General features: G+C 41.0%; 1 protein-coding gene across 3 annotated transcripts; it reads right to left on the bottom strand.

Moving 5' to 3' along the window:
- Positions 1-27,966, bottom strand: pkn2a (protein kinase N2a). 3 transcript variants are annotated; one of them, XM_088310511.1, is made up of 23 exons: positions 27,630-27,966; positions 17,928-18,092; positions 17,452-17,587; positions 13,630-13,784; positions 9,840-9,969; positions 9,601-9,746; positions 8,076-8,289; positions 7,597-7,782; positions 6,977-7,086; positions 6,743-6,886; positions 6,541-6,616; positions 6,238-6,394; positions 6,025-6,154; positions 5,560-5,717; positions 4,995-5,070; positions 4,649-4,740; positions 4,384-4,560; positions 4,119-4,181; positions 3,960-4,036; positions 3,667-3,809; positions 3,485-3,592; positions 2,295-2,375; positions 1-2,107 (listed from the first exon to the last, which is right to left on the bottom strand). In XM_088310511.1, exons 1-23 carry the CDS (start codon positions 27,648-27,650, stop codon positions 1,904-1,906), a joined length of 2,949 nt encoding a protein of 982 aa, XP_088166637.1. In that variant the 5' UTR covers positions 27,651-27,966; the 3' UTR covers positions 1-1,903. The 3 variants fall into 3 exon arrangements, with proteins under 3 accessions (XP_088166637.1, XP_088166635.1, XP_088166636.1); XM_088310509.1 differs by lacking the exon at positions 27,630-27,966 and adding an exon at positions 20,042-20,287; XM_088310510.1 differs by lacking the exon at positions 27,630-27,966 and adding an exon at positions 20,042-20,287 and having other exon boundaries at positions 5,560-5,696.

The following is a 27,966-nucleotide window of genomic DNA, read 5'->3' as shown; positions in this document are numbered from 1 at the left end:
TACACATAATCCACTATTACGTTTAATTTGTGCATTATTGATAGGCGACAATGACTGCAAAATTTACACCAGGGTGAAGGGCATCAGTCGTGAATTGAAACATATTGCTGTACCATCCATCAAATTTGTGTCTGTTCTGGTAACATGCACAAATAAGGAGTAAAAAAACAAAACTGTACAATCTCCATTGAGAAATTATAATTATCTAAATCTATTGATAAACTTAGTGCTTTCAGCTTCATTGTTTACATGATATATATATATATATATATCATACAGACCACCCCTTTATATTACATAAACCATGCAAATTGACAGAAATTATCCCCGAAACAGCGAGGAAGCATTTTCTAATTGGTCTCCAGGTTTTATGTACAATTCATTCATGAAGAGCTGTCACTTCAACACTAATTTGGTGGCGTAGCTGCAAGTCACGTTAACTGAGGTAATTAGAAAAATGTCAGACTGATCTCAGCTAGCCCAGTATTACAAAAACAACCTAGTTTGGGTTGCATCTAGCCTAAAGCAAGGAGTTCTCAAACTTATTCGGCCTAGGATATTTTTTTCTCCTAGGGTCCAATCAAAATCCTGGCACTAATTTAACCCCAACAATCATACCTAAATGCTATAGGAATTTAAAGACTTTCCGGTTTTTGAGGGAAAAGTGGGAAGAAAATAGCGCAGTAATGTTTCAATTACAAATTATTTTAGAGAAAGATGGGTGTCATAATAAAGTCGCATTTTTTTTTTCAAGGAATGAAAAGTCCAGTCATTTTTAATGTACCACCCAAATCACAATAGTTATCACAATGTGTAAATCCCCAAAGGTTGAACTACGGCAATTGGACTCGTCTTTTTGTCTACATTTTCGGAAAACGTTCATAAATGACTGTGGCAAGTATGCTATTTGGCTAACAATATTTTGTCGGGATAAAAAGTTGTATTCTTGCGAGAGTACAGTTATATATTCCTGAGATGCAGTTGTAATATGCTCTTAAAGTCAAAGCATAACAAGAGAAGAAAGCCACATTTTAACATGCAAATTTCAAACGTACTCTCATTATATTACACCTCTTTAATTCCCTAAAACACCCTTATTCTCTAAAATATAGGAGTATTTTCTATAAAAAAAAACCCCAAATGATTATGTTCTTAAAATTAACACTTTATTCCTGTAAGATTTTTTTAAATAGAAAATACTGTTAGATCGTGAAGCACAATTGTATCGAGGGAGGAGTAAGGTTTATTTTGGACGTTCTTGATATGACAATTTATTGCAAATAATTTTGCGAAACCCTAGTTTGAGAATCCCTGGCCTGAAGGCTTTTAAATCATCTCATTTCAAATATTTTAATTCCAAATCTGGAGTCCCAAAAAATAATATGAATCTTTTTTTTTCCCAACAGAATGGATCATAACACTGGATGGACAGCTGTTGAATTCATATGCAAGTAAAACAAAACAAAAATAAAAGAAACTGGAAAAAAATATATATAGTAGTAGTCAAGATGTGTTGCTGGGCTTCAGTGATGCCTTTAGCATTTTTTTTTTTTTAATTGACTGAATGCCAGTTCCGATAGAGATCATAATAGTTGAACACGATGCAATAAAATATACCACTGAAGAAACTGTACATATTAAAAAAAAAATAATGATGAATAAGTGTCCGCGAATGGTCGGCATTGCCATCTCCAGTCTCAGAGTTCGTATGAAAAACATTCTCAGTGGTCAGACAGCATGCTCATCGTCCTTTAGTTTCCCCAACAAGTTTGTTTTTTCATTAAAAAAATTCTTCATGATTCAATTTTTTTTTTTTTTAAAGTGGGATTCCTCAGAGAAGCGTCTTCGATCCCTCAAGCCTTTTTGCACAGAAAAGTTACGAGCGTCATAGTCGCGTGTGGTGCTAACACCAGTCGGCGATGTAATCAAAGTCGGAGAACATGTTCTGCTCATCCGAGTTGAGCACCCGCGGCTCCCTGGGTGGGGTAAGGATGGGCGCCTCTGAGGTGAATTCATCGTCAAAGTTGCTGACGTCGTTTGCGCCCTGGATGGTCGGCACAAATGGGGGCTTGACTTTCTTGGACAGGAGGCCGTTCCAGTCCATGTTCTGTACGCACACATGGAGAATGAATCAGGAGAGTCAGATTTATATACAATGGACCTAGTTCCGTAAAGTCCACCAAAAATCCCGAAATAGTGATTAGGGACTTGGTAATGACAGATTGATTCCAGACAGATGTATTTTTATGGATTCAAAGGAGACTTTAATGATGTTTTTGAATTGAGCTCCTCACCCTGAAGAATAAGTGTTTTTTGACTTCCTCTGCGTCTCTTTCTCCAGCTCCAAGACGACGCTCCGGGCTTCTTCTTAAAAGCTGAACACACATATAGGTAGAGAATAGGAAATATAAACAAAAAAGTCCCACCAAAAAAGGTATAGTAGAATCAGGTTTAGATATTAATTGCAATTGCAACATAATAAAAATATCATAAAATGTGATTTGCTAATTTCAAAGGCAGATATGTGAATGCTGTAATTAATTGCCGTTAGTTTTATGTCTCACGAGCCTTTGAGGCGAATATCCAACGGTCTTTTTCTCCTCAAGAAGTGTTTGACTTGCGTGCACTACTCAAGCAGTGACCAATCAAAACGCATCCTTCGGTCAAATGGTTTGAAAATGGCAGCCACCCCCGCAGAGTTGCCAGTGGTCACATTAAGAGGATAAATTTGTTGCATCGGCCGAGTTCGTGAATGAAAATGAACACTGATGAAAATAGGTCACTCTTCTTTTATAATTGACAAGGTGTCGCAGACAATGCGGTCGCCGCTTTTAATGCCTGTGTATAAGTATTTGCATCTTAAAAAAAACGTGAACATTGGAGAAAATTTAATTCACTGTATTTTAGGAGCTCAACTGATAAAATGCAACTGCTTTATCCAAAATGTAAATTCCAACCTTTTTTTTTTTTAATTAATAAATTATTTTTCATTGTTTTTCCGATGATATAATTTTTGGGGGGGTAAATCATTCATTTGTTGTAAGCGATAATCACTGAAAAAACATTAAATATCACAGTAAGTGAAGTGTAGTCAATGTAAATGATAATGAATTTCAATGTTCAAATTAGCCATACCTTTATTTTTGTTCCCATTTTTCATGAACTAAAAGAAAGTCAATTTCTCTCAATTAATGTTCACAAACACGTCTAAAACTGTCAGTGTAGTGAGCACTTCTTTGCCAAACCAATCTAATCACCTCACTGGTGTGGCATACCATAGAAGGCAGATTCGACGATGATAATTGCAAAGGGCTCTTAGGCTGATTACAATAAAAGGACACTCAAAAAAAAAAAAAAAACACCCACCGTGAGTTGCACTGGACAAAGTTTTGAAATGATTAATCTTGGTCAAATACCTGCTATTTGAACAGAACAGGTGTGTGCAGACTTTTTATTTTTAGCCACTGTTGCTCTACCGACATACCCTCCTCATGATGGAGATGGCTTCGGTGGAGAGGAATCTTGGGTAGCGGACTTCATCATTGACGATGCTGTCAAACACCTCCTCCTCATCATCGCCGGGGAACGGCGACTGAAAGATCACATCGAGATGGCTTTAAGACACCGCCAAGATCAAGTGAGCGTGATGCCCAAACGTGCACTCACCTCCCCCACCAGCATCTCAAAAATGAGCACGCCGAGGCCCCACCAGTCCACGGCGCGCGTATACGACGTTTCGGTCAAGACCTCGGGGGCCAGAAACTCTGGCGTTCCGCAGAAAGTGCTGGTTCTGTCCCTGAAGCCCATTCCTGACAACAACAAGTACTATTAGTATAAAAAATAATTAAATAACCAATTACACCTTTCCCATTTAGCCGAGGCTTTAGCGCCATCTTGGGGGATGTTAGAGCATTATAGAAAGATCACTTTCTTTGTAAAGGCACACAGCTCTATTTCACCTTCTTTGCAAAGGCCAAAGTCAGCAATCTTCACATAACCTTCAGTGTCCAGGAGCAGGTTGTCCAGCTTCAAGTCTCTGGCAAACAAAAGTATCCACGTTTAACTTTTTAACATAACACATAGGACAGCACAACTACATTTATGAAATAAGGGCTCACCTGTACACAATTTTGTGGTCATGTAAATACTGTAACCCCAACACGACACAGGCGGCATAAAATCTGGAAAAAAAACCCAAAAGGCTCAATCAGTTAAATCCACTAAAATGTGGACAAATTACAAGGGAAAAAAGAAAATCACTTTTTGTTTGATGCAAATAGTTGAGTCCCTGAAGTACCACTAAGTAAATCTTATCTTCTCAAATCAATCAAATCACCATTCATTCATTCATTCATTCACGCACAGTCTGACAACGACGCTTACATGGCCCGCGGCTCGGAGAAGACATCGGCGTGGATGTGCATCATCAGATCGCCTCCCGCCGCATACTCCATGACAAAACACACATGCTCCTGCGTCTGGAAGCATGCAAACAAGTTGACCAAAAACGGGTGGCGCACACTGTTGACCGTCTCAAAGATCCGCTTCTCGCACATCAGACTGGAAGAAGACGATGACAAGGTCAAAAGGTTTGTGTGCTTTGCTAATATTTCACGTAGCTGAACTTTCATTGGTGGTCTGCGGTTACCTGTCGACTTCATCGCGAGCCACAATGTCGCCTTTCTTCAGAGCTTTGATGGCGAACATTTCGCCTGTACTTTTATACTCAGCTAACAACACCTGCGACACACAGAAAGGTCTCAGACAAGCCGTCGATGATTTATTTAAGCCACAGGGCGGACTGAGGAGGGAACGGCGCAAAACTCTGTACCACTGTGCTACTGCTTCAAATACATCCGAGCCCCACACATTTAAAAAAAAAAGCATGAATTTTGCTTGGAATTTTGCCTGTTATTCTCAACCTCAAAATGAGATCATAAAAAGAAAAAAAAACTCCCTGTTTAGTTCCATAACGGAAATGACATGAAACTGACCTTTCCAAAGTGGCCGCGTCCAAGGACGGCAACGCATTTGAAGTCTTTGAGACTGAAGTGAAACTGCTCCTCTTCCCTGAAAAACACATTTGAGTAAGCAATTCTACATAAGACGTAGATGCAACATCAGTGTGAGGCGCTTTAAGTGCCTGAATAAAAAGTAAAGCAACAGCAGTGACAGCCAGGAGGTGCTGTTTATACACCAGTGTGAGAAACAAGTCACACAGCAATACAAAAAAAATAACAGTTCTTAAAATTCATATATTTTCCAGCCATCTAGTTTCACTAGTGCAGTGTTTGTCCTCATTAGACTGAGCTGGAGTTTATTCCATCTGACTTTGGGGTGAGAGTTGGGGTACACTCAGGACTGGTTGCCAGCCAATCACAGGCCACATATAAAACAACTATTGACGCTCACATTTGCAACTTTGGACGACACAGTTACCATAAGGCCCCCGGCCGCTAAAATGAACAGAAGAGTTTTATGACCACATCCTCCTAACTCTATTCAGCGTCAAGTGTTTGTAGCCAACTTTATTTTCCCCAAGAGAGGTTCCAGGTCTACCTTATCTCCGTATCTTTTGGGAAGGCCGTGAGCTCCAAGTCCGGATGCTGAAGCTCCGTCTCCGCCACCAGGTCCAGATCGGGCTTCACCGCCACGCTGTTTCTCTGGTTCAGGAAGTCGAATGAGGCGAGGGCGTCCTGGAGGGAGGGACCGAAATGCTGCGCATGAGGTGAAATTAGTCAGTGACTCTGACAGCTTTAAATCAAACAGAAATCATACAAAACAATGAAATAAACATCGGCGCCTGGGTTGACTTACTGGAACTACTTAAGGCTACACAAAAGACAATCGAGGAACATATTTGGAAAGTGCTGACAGTTGAAACCTGCCCAGAATCTGGTATCCAAATGATTAAAATCTACTGTGTGCGAGTAAGGTTGTTTCTCCAAACAATAATGAACCTCCGTGGTCTTCTTCCTTGCTAAATCATTCACGACGACATAACAAAACTCCTGAGTTCAATACCTGTACTTCCTCCTTGTGAGGTAGCATGTGGTGTTGCTCCGGAGGTTCTCGTATGCTGTCGGGCGCAGGGTAGAACTTGGGTCCTGGGGTTGGCTCTCGGTCAAAGTCCAGCTTGGTCACCAGTGGGTCGCTATGGAAACAATACAATTTAGAAGTTATTAAAGTCCGGTTGAAGCAGCAGGTCTCGTGGCATGGAATGGTGCCTTTGCTTGCCTGCTGGGTGTGGGTGAACCCGGGATGCTGCTGGACCCGGTCTCAGCTGCCTGCGGACTGAAGGAGTTGGTGCTCACAGTAGGAATGGCTCTTCTCACCAGACGGCCCCAAGTAGCGATGTTGATGTTCATCTGAGGGGCTCGCAGGAAAGTCTTACCTGGTTACATGGCGGGGAGGATGACGGATAGAAAGCGGAATATAATTAAAAGATAAGGGCCAACGCAAGGGGAATTAAATGGGCCGTTAAATCTTATAAATTGAGGATTCTTGAAAAAAAAGGAGAGTGAAATTTTGCCCGCTCACCTTGCTGCTTTGAGAAAATCTTCTTTTGTCTTTGCAGCTTTGGTCGTCTTTCGATGACGGGATTAAAAAATGTTACCTAAACAAGACATATGATCTTCTTATTGAACAGCATTAACGGTTTAGCAAGCTTATAAATTTACGCTTTTGACCAGCAATGCTTTAGAATAGGTATGAGAGTGAACGTGAGCATGTGTGCACAGACCTCAGCAAACAACATGCCCTGTGGCTCCAGGTACAAACACATGCCATGACGCTGATTGTCCAGGAAGTCCTCAAGACGCAGGAACTTGACGGCGCAAAGCGAGCGCCAGTCACGCCAGTAGACCGAGATCTCCAGCTCACGAGACTAGAAAGGCACAGCAATAGGTCACAGACACGTTCGCAAAAACTAATATCAGTAATGTCGACTCAGTGTTGATGTGCGCATATTTGTTACCCGGTCCAGCTCCAATGTAAACTTGTGGTCCCAAGCCTGGTTGCTGACCGGCCTCCAGCTGGTTTGACCCACAACCGTGTTGTCCAATTTCAAAACTGCACTTATCTCGTCTGAGGAAACACACCCCTTACTTACAAACACTGGCCTTGCTTGATAGAATCAATTACAGTGGTATCTTGACTTATGAGTTTGCTTAATCTGTAGTTTTGTCTTTTAATAAAGAATGTCACTGTGCTGTATAGAAAAACAACCAAATAAATAAACAAAATTTTAGTTTCGGCTTGTCTTATCGCAGTTTTAATTGACATAACATAGTTGCCTCCAACATCAACAGAACGCTATCCCGAAATCGTATTCAGTCGCTCATTTAGGATGCTAACAAACTGCTAGTTAATTACACAAAATGTTCAATAATTGACTTGAAGTGCATTTGCAACCGTCTCTCTCCTTGCCCACACGTTGAGGCATCACAGTACCTTAATTGCTCCTTTTATAGAAGCAAAACAACCAAATCAAAGCAACACCTTGTAACTCAAAGGTTGGGGCACTCGCAAGTCAAAATACTACTGCAAGTCCTTTCATCAGTACGCGTTATTGTCTACTTGATTAGACAGACTTACTGGAGAGCTCCTCGCTTTTCGTCATGTTCCGCGAACTCACGCTACGGTTTCGGTTCGCTCTGCTTATGAAGGATGAGCGTGTTTCATTGGGACTCCAGCCAGGCAGTGGGACAGATGCAGCTTTGGAGCGGCCGGGAACATTTTCCAGCAGGTCCTGACAGCCCATGAGTCTGACGTCTAAGGTGCCTGGTTGTGGAGGGCGACAAATAGCACACAAACTTTGTCATGGTTGTTCAGTAATCCAGTTACAAAGCGGGTTGCTTGGTCAAATAAACTTTAAACAACCGTCTGATGCATAAATAATTTGAATTTAATCTGTTACCACTGTTTGCTTTCAAATATTTATTTATGGCGGGACCTGGACAGCCAAGTAGTTTTTTTTCGCTTTGAACCACTTTTGTAGATATCATATTTGGCACCCACAAAGGCATATGTCTCAACAAAAAACACATTTGAATCCCAAAAATGCCCTACAGTACCTGTAAGCGCGGCGGGCTTGGTCACCGTGCTGTATTGATTCTGCGTGGAGATGATGCTGGATCGTGGGCTGAGGACTGGCGTGGATAGGAGTGACAGCTCTTCCACAATGCTGCTGTTGCGTGGGTGGTTCTTGGGGAGCTCGCTGAGGCGCTGCTCCAAAGAGTAGCGAAGGAGGTCGAGCTTTTGGCTGGATTCATTAAAGCGAGCTTGGGCCTGAATTGGAGGCGAAAGAGGATGCACATTGTAGATTAAGGAAGGCAAGAGCAGACAGCAACGTCCCATGAATAGTTGGAGTTTTGGTACTGTTATAAAACCATGAGGTTTATTTGAAACGTTTAACTTTGGCATACATACCGTATTTTCGCAGCCATAAGGCGCACTTTAAAGTCCTGAAACGCGTCCAAAAAAGCCAGGGCGCCTTTTGAGGCGGAGCGCCCATTATGCGGACCAAGCGCACCGCTGGGCTGACTGCGAACATTAACTGTCTGCACACTGCTTAGCCTTATATAGAGAGAAGGCGGGCGTGGCTAACGACAGCAGGCGGACGTGAGAGGGGAGATGGGCGTGAATGACAACGCGAAGGCACGCCCCCAATGCCCCTATATGGGCAAACGTGTCTGCTAGCTCTGTTGTTAGGGCTTTCGCAAAAGCCGGCGTCATGAGGAGCCGCACGCAGCAGCGACACGGGGAATCTGACAATGACGAGAGGGAACCTGGCGTGTTTGTGGGGGAACTTGCCCAGCTGTTTATTTCTGATACAGAAGACGATTTTGATGGATTTGTGGATGATGACTGATTAATAATAATGTGAGTACATTGTTAAATAGTTCAATAAAATACAACCAAGCTCAGTTTTGCTCCTGTTGCCTGTTTTAGTGTGCATGCATGCAAACTAAGGTATTGTATGGTAGGCTGGGAGGCGGAATTTTGCTGGGCCTACACTCTTATGCCAGGATGGCCGAGTGGTCTAAGGCGCCGCGTGCCGGACCCAGTCTCCCCAGGAGGCCTGGGTTCGAATCTCGAATTTCCCCATTGTGGGACTAATAAAGGAATATTATTATTATTCAGTTGATTTGGAGTGATAGTTTTAGTTTTGATGCAACACCGTGACCGCACATCGTTTGTTGATTAGTGACTTGCTCACACCGGCATCCCATCTGAGGGGCTGCGTGGCAACGAGACGGAGAGGCAGACTGATAATGACTCTCGTGTTTGGTGGAGAACGTGTCCAGCTGTTTATCTTGGATACAGAAGACAAGGACTTGGTGCATTTTTGGATGAGGACAACTTCAGCACGTTGTTAAAAGCTAAAACAAAGTACCACCGAACTCCCGCTGCCATTTTAAAAACACGCTAGCGCGACTGCTCGGTTCTGTTTGATCCCAATGATACGGTGCGTTCTATCTACGTATCAAATAAAGAAATAGCACCCTCAACTGGAACTGCTCCCTTTGATACGGCGCGCCTTTTGGCCGTAAAAATACGGTAATCTACTTTTGATGATCTGTAAATATGACATTCTACCTCCAAATGTGCTCTCTTTTCTGTGACTTTTCCTGTGCCCAAAAGTTTCATAACATTCTTGGCTCCCTCAGCCACTGCAGACTCTATCCTGGCATGGTGACAAAGCTCCTCCACCCGAAGGTCCAAAGGGCTGATGATGGCCTTGTCTGGAGGACAATGAAGAACTTGACTCACTTACATCTTTTACATTTTTTTTTTTTTTTAAATTGTTGAATACTTTGACACAAAGCACATCTTACCAATCACGTCGTTGTTCTCAAAGCTCAACTCATTGGCCTGGCTTGCCTTGAGGATCTGCATCCTGATGAACTCGATCTTCATCTTGCTGTCCTGAAGCAACTGCTGCGCCGTTGCCAGCAGCTTGCGGTCCTAGAGGCAAAATCAGAGCATTTATCTCCGCTGGAAGGACCTGCTCGATATAACAGCAAAGCACTACTTGAATAATGTAATCCTAAATGATCTGATGCAACAGAAAAGGAAAAAAAAAACAAAAAACTTTGGTTGTCATGAGCGTGGAACAAATTCTTATGAAACTGTGATTACTGGAAAATCTTGATTGGCCAAAACAACAGTCATGGCATAGTGTGCGTAATAACTGGCCTTTCTTAAAAACACACAAAGATACACTTTAGAATTCCTCCGAACATAACCCCAGGTCACTGACGGCGGCGCCTGGAGGAAACGGAGTCTCTCCAACAGGAATTTCCTCTCTGACATCATGACAGGACTATTTCTAACTAGAAGCTGGCTCGGAGCTTCTGTCTGTCAGACCGATGACAAAACATTGTGACAGCGCAAAGTCACAGACAGTAGCGTAGGGGTGGGTAAAAATATCGATTCAATGAGTTGTAACACTTGGCCCTGCAATTCACAAATCAATTCAGCAACACATCTCGCACAATTCAAAATGGATTCGAAAAACCTCTGAAGCGATTCACCTCCTGGCCACTGAGGTCGCTTTTGAGTGTGCTTCACATTGTACAAACAGAAGAAATATTCAACCAAACAACAATAAAGGCAGCTCCAGCAAGTTGGAGTTGCGCGAAGCAAGTGCCTTATTTGAATTATGATGTTCGAGGTGATAAGAGGTGTCAATCGGGAACACAGAAAATGGAGAGCATTAAGGTCTTTTTGGCGCTGCGTCAGGCAGAATTACTACAATAACGCGACAAACCTGTACAACCACAAAACCGATGACACTTGACAGATCATTTTCCTGCATACCAAGTTCTATCCATCGACAGAATGGTACAGACTACAGCGGTCGCAAAGAAATCGTTTTGCAATCGATTATCCTCTTAATTATTCCATTGAATTTATTTTCTGATTTTTTACTGCTAAAATGTGATGAGACATACCACGTTGATATGGCATTAAAAATAAATATAATGTAATCGTCAAGCTGTATCCGTATTTGTACATTTCTATGTCTTACTGAATCAAAATCAGAAAATCAATATTGCAACTTAAAGAATCCAATTGAATTGTGCCCTTAAGAACCAAAATCCAACCAAATTGTGAAATTCTTAATGCCCAGCCCTACAGTTGAGACACTGGCCATCAACACACCATATCTTTTCTTTAAGTAGCAACATCCAGTAAGATACTACGGTGGCTGAGACAGGTCACAACAAATACAAAACCACAACAAACACCATCCAAATTCGTTAACCAGCAATCGAAATGCAAACAACTAAGCCCATTAAAATCTTTGTTTATGTTGTGATCATTTGTCCCATATTGAAACCAATTTTTAACTTTAAAAATTTCCTAATTTTTCCATGACAACAAATGAATGTAGACAGTTTTACATACTGACCACCTCTTTAGACATTTCTCAACCGATTCAACACGTTAAAGCTACACATATTATTATTATTAAAAGAAATGTAATCTCTCATTCGGTATTTCAACATGTGAATTTAATTATAAGGCAGTTCAGTTTAGCGTCCATCTCTCAGCAATCACACAAATTTATACAGAAATTGCTTCCTCTATTTACTATGAATATCTAACTTTTGTCACAGCGGCAATGAGGCCTTGGCTTAGTAGGAACCAGGTGGCTTGACGTGCCTCTGCTAAATCGAGCACACACCACCTAAATTATAGCTTATAACGTTACTTTGAGCATGACGGAAGCAACAATGCCCGTAAATGCTTTGTGAACATGACACACCATGTATCAGCACATGTTTCATCTCCAAAGTGGAAGTGTGCTTGTTTTTAATTTCAGGAAACAATCCGCTTTCAAGACACTCAATGCGTTTTATTATTGAAGAGTAAATACTGATTAACATCTCACATCATTAACATACAGCGTAAGCCATGAAACTGAAAAAAATTTACTTTCAGCCATTCCTTCAGTGATTGTCCCTTGTTTTGGGTGCACTGAGGTTACTTATATCCACGACACTGTGTGACATATTATCGAGTATGCTAGTGTTGAAAATCAATGATTCATTTGGCTTCAATAAGAATGGGTGTTTTATTGAACAAAACCCAGATTTGTTTTTTCTTTTTAAGAATTATTCAATAGGTTTTACAGAATTGAAAGAAAATATGGCAAATTTCTGTCATTACATAGAAATCTTTCAAAAGGCCAGTTCGGGGTCAAAGGACACGCCCGCGACCCTGGTGAGGATAAGGGGTTTTGGAAAATGCTACAATGCAGTTGGCATTACAGCATTAAAAAAAAAAATAAATATTGGTGAAGGTCACAATCAGCAGATGGTAGAGTGTAATATAACCCTTGGTTGAAAGGGGTATTGAAAAGATTAATCAACTAACTCAAACGTAGTGGTCGCTCGTTCATCGTGGCGGGGACATTCCAAAAATTAACCGCAATAGGCGAAGTCTGTAAAGTAGGATTAAGCTATTGCAAATCCGGGTCGGTTAATGCGCCTTTTAAATCCTTGTTGTGCAAAATGAAAGTTAGCGGCCATGGATTGTAGGGCTGGGCGATATGCCCTCAAATCAATATCACGAGAAATTGAGGAATTTTACCTCGATAAAGATAAATGCACGATAACCCCCCCCGGGAAATACGGCTTTCATGAAGCGTTTAAATCCTGTGCGCGCCACTGTAACTAGAAGAGCTTTATCTTTAGCTATGTGCTAGGCTATCGCGTCCACCTCTGAGACGTTCTCTCGTATGGTGTTGCCTCCGTTAATGGGCTGTTGTCACTTGTCGAACCTTGCTTCTCACTTTGAACTTTCAGCACAGCATGGTTGTGTTGTGGGTGGTGAAAAAGCTTCTGGATTTGAATCCCAGCTACGACAGCGACGTCTGTTTTCTTTCTCGAGCAGACTGGTAGAGTCACGTGACTAGAGGCGCTGTTGCGGTCTTAAAGGGGCATGAACATTGCCGCAGACAGAAAAGGCTTTTCTTTTTTTTTTAACACCGAATTTACCGACATGGGCAAAATGACTTCGGTCATTGTAATAAATTTCGGTAACGGTAAATTTTCGGTTTATCGCCCAGGCCTAATGGATTGTTTCTTTGGCTACGATGTAACACATGATTCTAGTTAAAGAAACCCGTTTTAAGATAAAAACTTAAACGTAGTTATTAACCAATGTTTCATTTTTCTTATCCGCTACCGAGGTGCAGAACGCGCTCCGCTCACGTTAATTTATTAACACAGCCGCTATTTACTTTCCTTGTACTGCCTGCCAATGATTTTTTATTGTTTTATGGGGCACTTTGAATAACCCAACGGCACATTTGAAAATTTCCAAATAGTCTGAGTGAAGCAGCGCGCAAGGTGCGTATAGCCGAACACATCCACGATGAGGGTACACGGATTGAGGGGGCGCTTACAAAAGAAATTGAAGGGGGAAAAAAAATCTGCTTTGAAGATTCTCAGTGCTAATTTTTCTACATGGACTCACGCCATTTTCAACAATTTAATAACAGATGTTTAATAATTTATTTTGAGTCTGAGAGGGAGTTGTTTCATTTTTTTTTTTTTGTCAGGCGCCTATATCTAATGCATAGTTTAGGTAGCTTGAGGTATTTGTGAAGCCTACCTTTGACGGCCCGTTGGAGTACATCTGAATCATGTTCTCGGCACCCTGTTTGACCTTGAGCTCAATGTCGTTCTGTCTTTTCAGGGCGGCCAGGCGGCTGCTGCTTGTGCACATTCTGCTCTCACTGTTTGGGGTATCTGGGGTCAGGGGGCATTCTGAAGAGAAAGATACAAAAGCAAGAGTTGGTACTTAAGGCATTTTGCAAACAAGCACTGCTACAGGATATGACTGCTGCTGGAGTTTGTCACGAATAGACTTGAAACTGAACTCTGCTCATATGTACTATTTTTGGCATGCGGCCATGTTGAGGTTAGCTAAACAATCCTGCAGCCTAGCATGATTACTTAAAAGTTTGTTTACAGAAAGCCTGTCAGGTAGCAACTTCAGGAAGGGCAATGGAGTATAATTTGTTATTACAGGACATTATTTGTTCGAAGAACAAAGACAACACTGTTGCAATAACATTAAGATTTATAAAAGGCAGGAGACAAGAAATTCCAATTTTCATAACCTGTTATAAATAATAAAGTCACAGGGTGAAATGTTTCTTTAAACAAGCTTCTTTGAATTGCGACAGGAACTTTGAACAGACCAAACCCTGAGTGAAATACATCAGATGAAAACATTTCTCAAAATCTGTGAACTGAAAAATATCCAATGGATACGTTTTCACTGGCGTACTTGAAAGAGTCACGGTGATCTTTTCCCAGATAGAGCAGAACATGTCCTTACACACGTACATACGCACAAGAAAACCAGCCTGACTTCTCCGGACAGGAATTGCAAGTTCAATTTCAGTTTCTGTGTCCATTGTATCATTGTTGAATTCCGCATAATAAGGGGGCCCCCACTTAAGACATTTTTTCGTGGTAAAAATACCTAGCTATAATACCGGAGATGTTTCAAACGGAAATTAAAATAATTAACCGACAAGTAAATAATAAATAAGCCAACCAGCAAGTCTTCTCTTCGTTCATAAAAACAATGAGGAACTGTGCTCATATTATAACTTAACATCAAAACGAGTCAACTAATGAAACAGAATCAGAAATATTACTGGGGAAAACTTCCACTCTAGTTCAGAAAAGTTTGTCACCGACTACTTCTTCATATCATGTTTTTTATCCCCTCATTCTGTTTTCTCACCAGGTGTTCAATAAAGTCAGTCAACACTAAATGAGTGTGATGTGAACGTTGCAGACAAATGCCAAAAGCATGTCTAGCGTGTGCAGAATTGCTCCCCAAGCCATGGAGTTCAAGCTTGGGTATTTCTCTCTCCCTGGGAGAGGAAGTGGAGGTGGGGTTGATTTGGTCAAGGTTGAATCAAGTTGAGAATTTCCTCCTCTCTCAAAATGTGGTTCAGTCCCCACTAGACAGGAGGACAAGACACTGAGTTACTAAATAGCTGCAGGGATGATGTCATTGCTGGACAGCTGACAAAGGCAAGGCTCCCCTCCGTTTCCGATGGGAATGCAAAGAGAAATGGTACCTCGGCAATGACATCATAGAGAGAGACGTGCAACTGATGGTGGTTACCTAATGACAGTTACCTTTTTTATTGCAGAAGCATACTCTCCAACTGAAAATTCTAGAAACGGCTCACACAACACAGAATCATGCACCTCTCAGGCTCTCATCTCAGGCTCAAGACCTCAATCAACCCCAACAAAAACCTATGGAGTGAGCTATAGAGGTGTGGAGAGGAGAGGACCCGGGTCGCTGGATGATTTAGAGAGATTGTGCCAAGTGGAATGGTCTGAGATCCTTCTTTATGTATTCTGCCATCTTGTGAAACATTATAGAAGATTAGGTGCTGTTTTGTTGGCATAAAGTGGTTACATAAATTAAAGGAAGGTTTAATTGGTAGTAACTAAGTAGTGCAACTTGGGGGGAAAAAAAGCATACGAGCTGAAACATACATGTCTATATATTTCACTTTTATGGCAACATTTACAACATACGAGTATGACCTGTCTATGATGGGTCCAACAAGACGTTACGTGTATAATTTACGACCTGACAATAGACACACATTAGCCAACAAGGAAGACATGAAGAAAAACAACGTCATAATATATAGCAAAAAAAAAAGAAAGAAGCAAGCGAGGTCATGCCAGTACGCACGTTAGTCCACAATTTTTTAACAAAAGTGAACTCTTGCAAGTTGTGTTTTTTGTGACTAAAACATATTAATGGCGTTTCCAATCATTTCAATGGGAAAAGATGATTTGAGATATCAGTCTTTTGAGTTGCAAAGGTTGCCCCGTAATGAATTCAACTCACAAGTGGCAGCGTAAATGCTGTTGGTGACCCTCCATCAGTGCCCGAGAGAGTTTATTTGTAACCTAAAGCGAGCACCACAGATAAGCATACAACCCACCGATCCTCAGTCTTGACAAGCAACAAAACCCATCCATTCTGGCTGCTTGAAGAGACACAGACTCTGTTTCTGACTAATTTGGGAAACAAGTGCTGTTCAAGAGTTGACAGCATGTCGAGAGGTTGTCCCATGACTGCGGAGCCGAGACGCACTAAATTCCCAGCTCTCCCATCATTTCACCATGGTCAGCGACATTCCGGTGGTGACGTGTCACACAAAGAAAGAAAGACCTTGTTCATCAGACAAAGGGTCACAGAGTGAGGCTAAAATTTGTTCCCACTCAAGATAACCATTTACCAAGACAACACTGCTTCCCTCCCCCAAAACCCACGGCCCTCTTCGTTTACTTCCCAACGTCAACTGAACCGGGGGTGTCAACGCCATGAGGCAGACAAACACCATTCCTTCACTTCCTTTCATGCGAGCACTCGCCTCCGGACAACTGCCTCATGAGTACGCCGGTGTAACAAACGCTGCTCTGGTGGTGGACTCTTAGGGAGTTTGGCCGTTGTTGACAGAGGCACGGGAGCAAGCTTTCAACAGCTTTGGAGGGGAACAATCGTCATCTCATTGTAACTGTCGCTGGAATGTGGAATGCAACAATGTGAGTCTCTTGAGACTGAGTCACCTCCAAAGGCTGACTGCGGCAGTGTGTGTGTGTGCGTACGTGGATATGCTGATGTTGATACTGGTGTGTTCTGACACAACGCTGTCAAAATTACTTACTATGTGATACTTGGCGTCCAAGTACCCGGTAATAGGGGACACTTTGCTGCTAATGAAACAACAGAGTGGCCACACACTTAAGCAAGAAGATAAGTTGAAGCACATTGTGTAAACTACAAAAATTAAATAGTGGTGCCTGGAGAAATGAGCTTCATTTGTTATATAACCACGCTCCTATCTCAAAATTGAGAATTGCCATTGATCAGTTCCAGCCTCCACCCCATGCCCCAACAAAAAGGAAGAATTTTTCAATGTGGTTTTTAATAAGGAATATCACATTGTGTATTATTGTACTTGATAAAAATGTTTGTATTAAAAAAAAAAAATAAAAATATATATATATATATATATATATATAAAAATAAGAATTAGACAATTTGTGCATTATGATTAATTTATTTTATTACTTTCATGCAGATAGAACGGCTAAAATAATAATCCAAAAGGTACACAGCACATAAAGTTGGATATTTCTTCAATTTTCCTTCTCAAATGGTTAATATACAATACCCCGAGAATGTTATGGGTCAACTGCACAGTGTACAAAAATTGTTTAAACAGATTGTATAGGCTGGTCCATCTTAAGATCGAATCAGTGACCCCCCCCCCCCAAAAAAAAAAAAAAACTGGCTGATGCCTTATCGGCTCCAAAATAGTGATCTTGTAAAGCCTAACAACTATTTGCACAGAGAGTGAACAACGTTTGCATGAGTTACCTTGCAGTTCTTCCGGGTCTTTAACCACAATGTGGGCATTGAGCTCCTGCAGCTCCTGGTGAAGCTCCTCAACCTTCTTGTTAGATTTTTTTAGCATGTTGTCGACATAAGCCAGGCTCTTCTTGTCTGTCGTGACCTGAGGAGAATTGGCATGAATCCAGTCAGTCTTCGGGAATCTCATAACACTCCACACTCGACATATACTCGCAGAAAGTTTGGGATATTTTACTTATTTTAAATTTAAGGATACACTGTAACCTTTTAAGGTGAACTTATTTTCGATAAACTTTTCAACAGGGATGCCCAACTGTCCAATGTTTTAGTACTTTTTCATAACTTGTACTTGAATAAGGAGTCGAATGGCAAAATCCACTACATCCTGAAAGCCTATTATCTCTATCGTTTTGGGAGTGGTTTATATTTTTGGTTCTGTTACACGTAAACGCAGACCTTGTTGTCAGTGACAGTGACAGTACCTTGCGCAGATTCTCTGCACCTTCTTTGATCTTAAGCTCCTTTCGGATCTCACGCCGAATCTGCTCCTTGATCTCTTCCAGTTTCTGTTGGACCATGGTGTCTGACAGGTCCAGATTGTTGCCAAGACCCAGCCGCTCTGACACCAGGTGGCCCCTGGCATCCCCCTACAATAGGAGAGTAGAAAAGGGAGGAGATGAGCGACAATAAATGATAAATAATTTGTTCTAGATTCCTAGTTTTGCAGTTCAAAATAGTAGCACAGGAAACTGAGGAAAACAGACTGCAGCTAATACATCAATTGAATTGAAACATTCTCAAAACAACAATGAAGAAAAGCAACATCTCTTGTCTTTATATCTCGGCATGTCGCTGTTGACACCCATGTAGTATTTGGCTCCACAAGAATGGAACGTTGGCTGAGAAGGTAGCACAGGAACCCCCGTTTATCATGGGGGTTACATTCCATCAAGACCCACTCATAATAGATCAACATAAGATAAAAAAAAAGCAATACCTTATAAATAAAGATATTTTAAATAATTTCCCCACCCCCATGCTTAAAATAAGTGTTAGAGTCAAAGGTGAACAAATTGCCAATTATTCAAACTGGCGTGTTACAGCATTGCCGTGTTAGCCAGCTGGTGGGTGTAAATTTAACAATGAGATGCACAGATTAGCTGATGTACTTGGCACAGGGCTCTTTGCCAGACTGTGACGTACAGGCAAAGCAGCTCCATGTGGCAAGTGCACACCATACACTTTGCCTCCTTTTTTCCACCAGGTTTGCCTGGCCGCTATTCTAACATACAACCACTTGTTCAAAACACTTTCTGAATGTCTTGGTATAAGCCGATGTGATAAAGGAGAAAAGACTGACAAGCCTGGTATCAGCTCAAACTTGGGGGCCAAAGCTCCATAACTGTAAATATGAATGCTCTGCGGGCAAATCAATATTTACAGTCACTATTGACTTGCATTCTTGAAGCCTCTACATATGTGACTGAAGGATTAGGAGGCTCTTCCTTTCTAGTGTCAGAGGTCATCGTGAAAACAGTGGTGACGTACTACTAGCCGATCCCATTATACAGAGGCTGCAAATAAGTCTTATTTTCAAAATAAATAGCCCTTTTATAGCTAATCAAAGAAGTATTTAAAACAGTAAAAATAATTAAATACGGTAGTAACACAAATAATTTTCAGAAATTTGGCTCCCCCAGGACCGAAAATAATGCTATATGTTCTAAAAAAAAAATTACAGTGCTTTGAAAAAATTAAACAGTGGTTGGTGACCACTGCTTTAAACAACAGATAATTGTCCGGTGGAGCAACACATTTAGACAGACAACATAAAACTCACAGGCATACATAGTGTTCTTTCCCCACTTCGAAAACGCTTCATATAACTTCCGCTTGTGGAGAACCGTCTCCATGTACAGTATAGCTCTTTATCTGTATTATGCGAACACCAGGTGTCCAAGACGTGAACACCAGAAAGTGCAGCACAATGTCCATTAAATTGCAGCAATACATATGGCAAAAAATGTTCTATTCTTTACATTCTATTTAATTGCATGAGTATTGTATGTTTTTATAAAGTACAATATTATAGAGTGTGATTTTCCTTCTGAAAAAAACATATTACAAATATTTGTAAAGTCATTTTGGGTCAATGGAAATAGATGAATGGGATTTAAATTAATTTCAATGGGGAATGATGACTGGAGATCCTAGTGTTTTGAATTACATGTGCGATCCCAGAATGAATTCTCTCTTAACTCTTATGTCAAGGCAGCATTGTGTTTAATTGCAAATAAAAACAAAAAACATTACGGTTCAATCACTTTCACTTCGGATCAAAGTTTTTGTTGGCTTTCATTATTTGGTAATAAAAAATAATTGCGCATATAACAGTTGACAGACATTCGGGAGAATTGTTGTCATAATGTCATTTCCTCCACCAAAATGACTGTTCAGCTGAACAAAGTTTATTATTTTTTTAAAGCAAGCAGCTCTAAAATCTTGAATATCTTGAATCTTCAAAGCAACATGCTAACTAAATGACATTCAAAGAGGTTTGAACAAAAGCACAATTGTTATAATTTCTTCACCTTACCATCACATCATCAGCTTCAGCCAATTCCATCTCAAGATCGGCTGACCAAAGCATCCCAGGCAAGTTGTGCTGACAAGTTAACTGATCATCAAAGGAGCCCCATTGAAGTTCTGCCATTGTAAAAGCGTGATGACAACGTTCACTATGAAGAGGAAATCACCGCAAGCAGACGCTCCATTCAACGCCACTCTCATTCATTCACTCCACAAGATATTCTCCTGCCGTCTCATTTTGTCTTTCTCACACGCGCCAGTGACATAAACTGTGGAAGATAAACCGTCTGAGCGCCGACGGCCAAATCCCTATTAGCTTCTCACTCTGTGAGGTCAGAGCAGCCCGGAATGGGACCTAATCTCACTCCAGTGGCTAAAATTAACCCAAGTTAAAAACATAACATTGGCCATCCATCACGACCTCCCATGCTGGTTTGGTACAGGAGAGGAACAAACACTACAAACACTATTTAAACTACACCCAGACGATAACAATTCACTCTGCTGATAAGAGCGCTGTTCAAAGCTCAGCACGGACTCAATTTGCAAGAATATATTAAGTTGCTAATTCAAAACAGGTAGGAATGAGCAATGGGCATTGGCTGTGGGGGATATCAATCAATTAAATTATTTTAAGAAAAAAATGGATGGGAAAAGTACTAGCACTGAATTTGAAGATAATAATACAGTCATTCACCGTATATTCACAAATTCATCTGTTTACATCCATTTTTTTCCGGTGAAACCTATCCCCAGCAATTTCGTAATCGCCAATTCAGATTATTTTTATGTTCAAACCTAACCTTTTATGTATTTGTTCACGTTACAAAAACTATTGTGACTTATAATGTAAACGGAATGCGTCCGTGATCGGCACAAAACAAAGCGGGTGACACAGTCTCAGATTGACAAAGGCGTGAGGTGGAAGTAGAAGTGAGACGACGTTCCTCCATTTTAATTTCAATGAGCCGTCTGCTAAAGATGGCGACACGTCATTGCCGTATGTAACAAATTGAACCGTCTGTGAGGCTGAATTATTACTACCACCACAAATATCCAATTCATGCTTTATGTTTTAAGTGGGATTGAATTAAAGTTTAATGAATAAATTCAACAGTGTCCCTCTTCAAAACTTTGCTGGGCCGAGACTGCAGCCAAAATGCTCGCAAATGCCGGCAATTGTTCAGTGTCTGCGGCAAAAAATTTTATCCAGTCGTACAGCACGAGTGGATGTTTTTATGCTCACTCTGCATTCGGTTAAAAAAAAAAAAAGGTTTGTGAAAGTTGCTGTCTTTTTACACTGCTTTAGCCAGTCTCCTACTGCGCGCTCTCCTGTTGGAACTAGAGTAGCAGACGCCACATTTATGGGTGCGTTCGGATATCAACAGTGAGTGTGTTTTGTTCCACTCTTGGGCTGTGCAATAAATGAATCAAAATCTCAATATTTTTGCCAGATACCTCGATAAAGATAAAATATTACTATTGGTTCAGTGAAAACCAAGCATTTTTTTTTTTAAAAGAAAAGACAGACTATCAGTCCAAAAGGATGTGGGAAGTGTAGCAGTTTTTTTTTCAACATTAACAAAGTGAGCAGTAAATTAAAAAGAACTAAATTCACACTGGACTACAACTGTGCTTGGATGAAGAGATTTTTATGCTACAACAGAATTGTTGGTTGTGTTTGCGTAGGTGCATGTGTTAACGTCATCAACGTGTGTGTTGTTTCATACAAATGCGTCCATGCATGACCTTGGTGTTGATAAGCAGTTCAGAAATTGGATAGATATGTAGTCCAGCTTGTGGACTCCCAGCGATAAGACCTATACCAGCCTGGATCACCTTTTGAGGCTTCCTATTCAATATGTTGCATTGTATGACTTTTTTTCCTATCCATCCATTATCTGAACCGCCTATCTTCACAATAATCCAAAAAAAGATGGTGGCAGGCAACGACAAATACAGGTCGTGAGCGATAATGATGAGTAAAGAGTGAATATGTTGAAAAGCGAGGCTCACTCTCATTTAATTAAATGAAACAGCATGGTTGCTGTCCTCATTGCAGCCGTCCGCGGAAGAAACCAAAACAATTGCAAACTTCAACTAGCATCAGCAAAAAGGAGAACATATATATTATTTGAGGATATATTGATATTTGGCTATAATTTTCAATCAAATGGGAATAAAGAAAGCGGGGTAGACCTCGATAGCTTTCCTAAAGAAAGACATTAAAAAAAAACAGAGGGAGGATGCAGTTGGACAAGCCCACGTGCCTAAAGACCCCAAGCTGAACTCTCGTGTCGTTTTAGCCAAGATGCATTTAGGGCCTTTAGTTGTCCTCAGCTCATGAGAGAGGTTACTCGAGTCCCTGGCTGTAGACGAGGTTTAAAACCAAATGCAGTGCCGGCCATATTCTATATTTTCAGTAGCTGCAGCTAAGGATGACCCCCCACCCCCTCGAATTCAACACAGAGGAAATGAACAACTCTAAATGCCAGTCAAGCAGCCTGACATCTGTAAGTGAACAATGCTCACCACTTATGACAGATGGATCCATTCAGACAGAGACATGACCAAAATGTCTAAGTCTGTGATCTCCATTTTTATTACGGACTTCTTCTTCACGTTTCTCAGGTCTGTAACCATAATCTGCTTCAAATTGAAAAGGCAAAACAGTAGAGCTCATCGCTGCAACTGCTAAAAACAACAGCCCACAAACAACAACGGCACTTTATAGCAATGTTATAAACAGTCAGTGCTCCTTTTAAGATCCTGGCGGGCGTAGAAAATGTTTGAAGAACCGATAATGCATAAACAAGCAATGCAATACTACAAAAGGAGTATTGCAGCATTGTTATCCGAAAGCATTGGTTGCACCAGCTAGCATTAACACGACTTGGCTATTATTAGCACTACAGTACACTGTAGCACTTTATTAAGAAAAGAAAAAAAAGAGGTGCACAAGCCTAAACCGAGACACAAGAACCGAATTGACACAGTCGAACCAAACTGTTTAAACAGGTTTCAAAAGCCGTTCTATAGCTACGTTCTCCAAAGGCTAGAACTGTACAATCACAAAAAGGTGAGCGGCATAAATGGAATAAGTTCCAAAGCCTCAGCAGTGTGGGAACATTTTGGATTCAAGCCAGGTGAACGTGGAACTGCCATGTTGACATGCCATTAAGAAACCTTAAGCTGCTCAATTTAAGGAAACTATAGTTTGTATATATCCTGGTCAAGACGCTAACCTGATGACTCATCGGTGAAATAGAGGTCAAACCCCTGGGAAGTGAAAAGAATGGCAGCATGAAAAACGCTTGCAGCCCTGTGAAACGTATTTGCTCTGCACTATTGCCATATTTGCCCAGCTTGAACCAGGACAGTGTGAGGACACCCTGAAGGGCCCATTTTACTGAGCCACAATGCACGGAACTCCATGAAAGGCCAATCAGATAAGACGGAACTAAATAGGCTGATAAAACCTACAAAGGTATTCGTTTTAATTGAACATCAAACAACAGAAACTACATTAAAAAAAGAGAGCTGGGACTCACCAACCCTGACAAGCTGATGACCAGCTTTAAACTTTTCACCCCATTGAAAGTTCAAATAAAATGAGTGTAACAATGCGCTAGGCTGCGCCCAATTTTCAAGATGTGACAAATTTAAAAAAATGATAGGTTGTACAGGTACAACCACTTCAGTCAAAAAACATATTATAAAAATATTATAAACATTGAAACTTTGGGTAAAAATTTTGGCAAATGCACGGACCGCTTGTTGGGTCCCATTCACTTGAATGAGAGCCGTTGCCTCGCCGGTCACCAGGCCGATATAGAATATATGCCTCAGAGTAATGTATAATTGTCTGTCTAGGTGTGTTGCTGCAACAGTTGTGTTCAAATATCCATTGCTCAAAGAGAAAGTGAACGTCCAAATTCTCTTTATTTTATATAATGTATAGGGCACAATCAATATGGATTTTTGGAGACCGATGTTGAATTTCGGCAGAAAAAAAAAAACACTGATTACTGATTCATAAAGGTAACTCAAAGCTCTTCACACTGACTCTTCATTCACCTAGTGATTTTAAAAACACATAACGCATAAAACATCCATTCAGCCATTATCCAGAACGCTTCTCCTCACGCGGGTTGTGGGCGTGCTGGAGTCTATACCAGCTGTCTTTGAGCGGTTGGCGGGGTACACCCGAAATTGATTATCAGCCTATTGCAGGGCACAAACAGACAGACATACATTTACAAGCACAACCATACCTAGAGACATCACATAATCATCTTTCCGAGAATAGATGTGTACTATGATCTTATCTTAAAGGAGGACACTATGCTGATTATTATTTTTATGTGCATAAATCTATTTATAATTATAACATTAAGTTAGGACTACCTTGAGGTTGATGCTGGTTTTGTTAGCGTGACTATGTACTACAAATAGCCGGAGAAATAAACAGGCCGGCTTGTATCGCAGAAAACTTGACAATTGGTTCAACCCATCAAATTCAAACATATCTGGAAAATGTCCACATCAAAACAAACCGGGGTTTTAAAATGCTCACAAATGCTTGCGAATGTGTCTTATTTTGTGTTCAATGCACATTTAGAGATACACAATGCGAATTATAAAAAGTCACTGTTGGAGTTTATCAGCACATGGTGAAAACAATACCAGCCACATGCTGTAGCACCTGTTAAAAAATATAAAGCTATAACTGACTTGCAGACAGCCCCCTAGGGTACTGCACGATACCATTCTGACAAAAGGTCAACAACTGTTACCTGCACGTGTCCAACCCGACTGATCTTTTAAATCACATGAGAGAAGATTGGCAGGCGTAGGAAAATATGTTAGGTCCAAGCCTATGCTGTTCACAAAATCTGGAAATCTCAAAGTCCTACAACAAGCGCTTCATTCAAACAATAGGACAATGGAAAAGTTGAGGCCATTATCCTGCTCCCGCTCCCCGCGCCTTCCCTTCGGCATGATGCCTATCTCAGTTGCCTTCCATCCCACGGTCAGCTCTTCTTTGGCCACTAACACTGAGAGAGATCTATATATCAAGTCCCATATAGGTCTTGAAACAAATTAATGGTCAGCTGTGTGTCAAATTTGTACAAGGTTTAATATGAGTGAAAAGAGCAGGAGCAGCCATGTAATTAAATTAATTGAGAACTTGTCCATGTACAATAAAACATCTAGTTTATATGGTGACCAAAAATGGGGAAAACACTGTTCAGTATGGTGCAGTGCAGTTCCCCAATGTAAATTGCAACCAAAATAATAAACATATGCCCAGTTGTGTCAAAACTGAGCATTATTAGGTCACTTATCTATGTGCTTCCTTTATCGTGCCCCGAATAGCGTTCAGAGTCAGACGTCCCGTATCTGTAACGCCTCGCGTTGCACAGTACATTTAGGTCAAATGTGCGTCAATACAGTTAGAAAAACAAGTTTTCAAAATGAGCATTGTACAGTATGTAGCGTAAATGACAGTAAAAAAAATAAATAAATACTTTATATACACTGACCCATTGACCTGATGGCCAAGTTTCTGTCTACAGTAGCCTTAAAGGGGATGTCAACCCAAAAATTCTTCACACTAGTATGCGGTAAGCACCCTCTCTAGACTAAACATGGCATGCTAATTAATATTGTGTTTTTGGGATACGAGTTAAGCAGCAAAATTCCCTCTGTTTTATCCATCTCAAGCGGCTGCCATTTTGCCATTTGCTGTTGACTGAAGATGACATCAGACTACATAAACACACAGTCAATATTCGGGTTAAAGTTAAAATGTCAATTTCTGAGTAATTCTGAATTCACTGTTCACATGGCTTGAGCCGTTACCCCCCACATTTAAATAACCCGACTGAAACGGCAATGCACGGACTTGTTCACGTATTATAAGTCATCTCCACATGTTCTTCCGCTTCCATGAGTGTGGAGTACTTACTTTCACCACGTTTTATTTATAACTAATTCTGTATTTGGGTTGCGCGCTGACCACTGCGCATACAACCACTTCCTGTACTACAAAGACCAAGATTCCATGCGGGGTATTCCAATTGGTGTATACATGCGCACATATCCGGGTTAGAAATTGAGTAGCCCAGGCATGATGTTTGGGCTTTAAAATTCGGGTTCTAAAAGGTTTATTGACTGCATGAAAACGTAGCCACAGTTGCTCTGGGATCAGGTAAAGATCAATCACGGCTTAGCTGAGCCGGCCGGGATCATATTCCACAAAGGCAACCTTAATCAGAATACAATGCTCAGACTAGTGGGACTGCATAGTACATTAAGAACATTTTGGAGTTTGACTTCCCGTTTAAGTTTGACTACAAAATAGTCACAATGATACTTATAAACAATCTAGTAGTCTCCTAACACCTGATGTCAAATCAAAGTATATAGAAGAGTCTCAAAGGGCTTCACAAGCCCACAGTCAACAAAGATTAACATCCCCTAATCTTTAACGTCCAGGAGGGCAACTAAAAACAACAACAACAACAAAAAGAAGCGGACATGTCCTCAAAATTCAATATATCATGCTTTATTGGTGTACGACAGCTGCAGGTTATTATGCGAAAGTCACCTCGGGTGTGACGTCGCTCAAGTGAAACCACATACAATCGTGACTCATGCTTTTTCTATGACTAAATCATAAGAAAGAGGGAGGGAATACCTCTAAACACTCAGCTGCATGGCACAAAAGAGGCAACAACGTGCACTTTTAATGTCCCCATGCGGTCTGTGTGTTGCTGTCACCCTTTTTCAGGTGACATGTCCATGTGGTGTGTACGATTTACATTGCAAAGAAAACACAAGAGCACGAATTTGTCAGTTATACTAAATGTAACAAACAGACAGTAAAACATGTCTTTAAGTTGGGAAAAAAATACGTAAGATAATTTTTAACCACCATTGGAGGGGACTGGTGGCCTTATTACAAGTGACATGTCCATGTGTTGTGTATATTTCGCATTAAAAAGATAAGCCAAGTTTACAAAAATTGTCATCAATGTAAATAGAGCAAACATAAAGACAGGAAAACATGACAATGTTAGCAATATTCTTATAAGTTATTTTTTAACCACCACTTAAGGGAACTAGTGACCCAGTTACAAATGACATGTCCAAGTGTTGTGTACAGTTGGCGTGTAAAAGAAAAGACAGCTTGACGATATTGCCAATAACGCTAAATATAGCAAATAAAAAAAAAAAAGAAAACATTATGGTTAGCAAGCTGAAAGTTAACGTTTAACCACCTCACGAGTGGAACTAGTGACCCTTTCTTATTAATAATATCGTGGCCGTGAAATGAACGTAACGTCATTGTTTTAAAACGTGGGATAGTTTATGGATAAGTTGTAAAGTTTGGATAATTGTTTCCCAGGCCTCAAATCCTAGGATCATTCCCGACCACCAGACAAACTTTTCTGGGCTTAACTCATACTCATACTGCTTGGCCTCGTTGACAAAGCCCGAAAGAAGTCAAACTTTCCCCCTTGACTTTCTATCCCAATGCCCGAGTAACTTATTTCACTTTTTCGTCAACAGTTGTCAACTTTTCCTACCTGCAAGGAGTCGGCGGCCATCTTGCTTGTCGCCTTTGAATCAAATCCTACGGGGAGACAGGAGGGGAGGTGGAACTCCGAAAACAAGTTTTTTTGTTGGACGTTTCCCAGCACAAACGTCGATTTTCGGTCATCTCGGTTAAGATAAACTCCTCATGGTTGTCTTGCTCCGCGCCCGCCCGCGCCGCAGTGCTCGCTTGTTTAAAGGAAAAAAAGTGAAGACTAAAGGCTGTCCCAGTGTAGTTGGAGAAAGAGGCGGTGGTTAAGGGTGGAAGCGTCCGCCCAGAGAAGCCGAGTCAACGCCAACAAGTACCGACCACCTCCAAACGACTCAGCC

The sequence above is a fragment of the Idiotropiscis lumnitzeri genome, chromosome 12 (assembly GCF_059441095.1).
Source record: "Idiotropiscis lumnitzeri isolate Australia: NSW breed Sydney's pygmy pipehorse chromosome 12, RoL_Ilum_1.0, whole genome shotgun sequence".
Classification (NCBI taxonomy): domain Eukaryota; kingdom Metazoa; phylum Chordata; class Actinopteri; order Syngnathiformes; family Syngnathidae; genus Idiotropiscis; species Idiotropiscis lumnitzeri.
The sequence above is the reverse complement of the archived record's forward strand: the minus strand, read 5'-3'. Positions and strand labels throughout refer to the sequence as shown.

Bases quoted from the DNA above. Each gene is read 5' to 3' on its own strand.
- pkn2a (XM_088310509.1), bottom strand. From the start codon at position 20,158: ATGGCAGAACTTCAATGGGGCTCCTTTGATGATCAGTTAACTTGTCAG. The intron at 5,718-6,024 runs GTATTGAACTCA...CCTCATGCGCAG, and splicing joins CTCACAAGGAGGAAGTACAG to CATTTCGGTCCCTCCCTCCA. The intron at 2,108-2,294 runs GTGAGGAGCTCA...GTGTGCGTACAG, and splicing joins AAAAACACTTATTCTTCAGG to AACATGGACTGGAACGGCCT.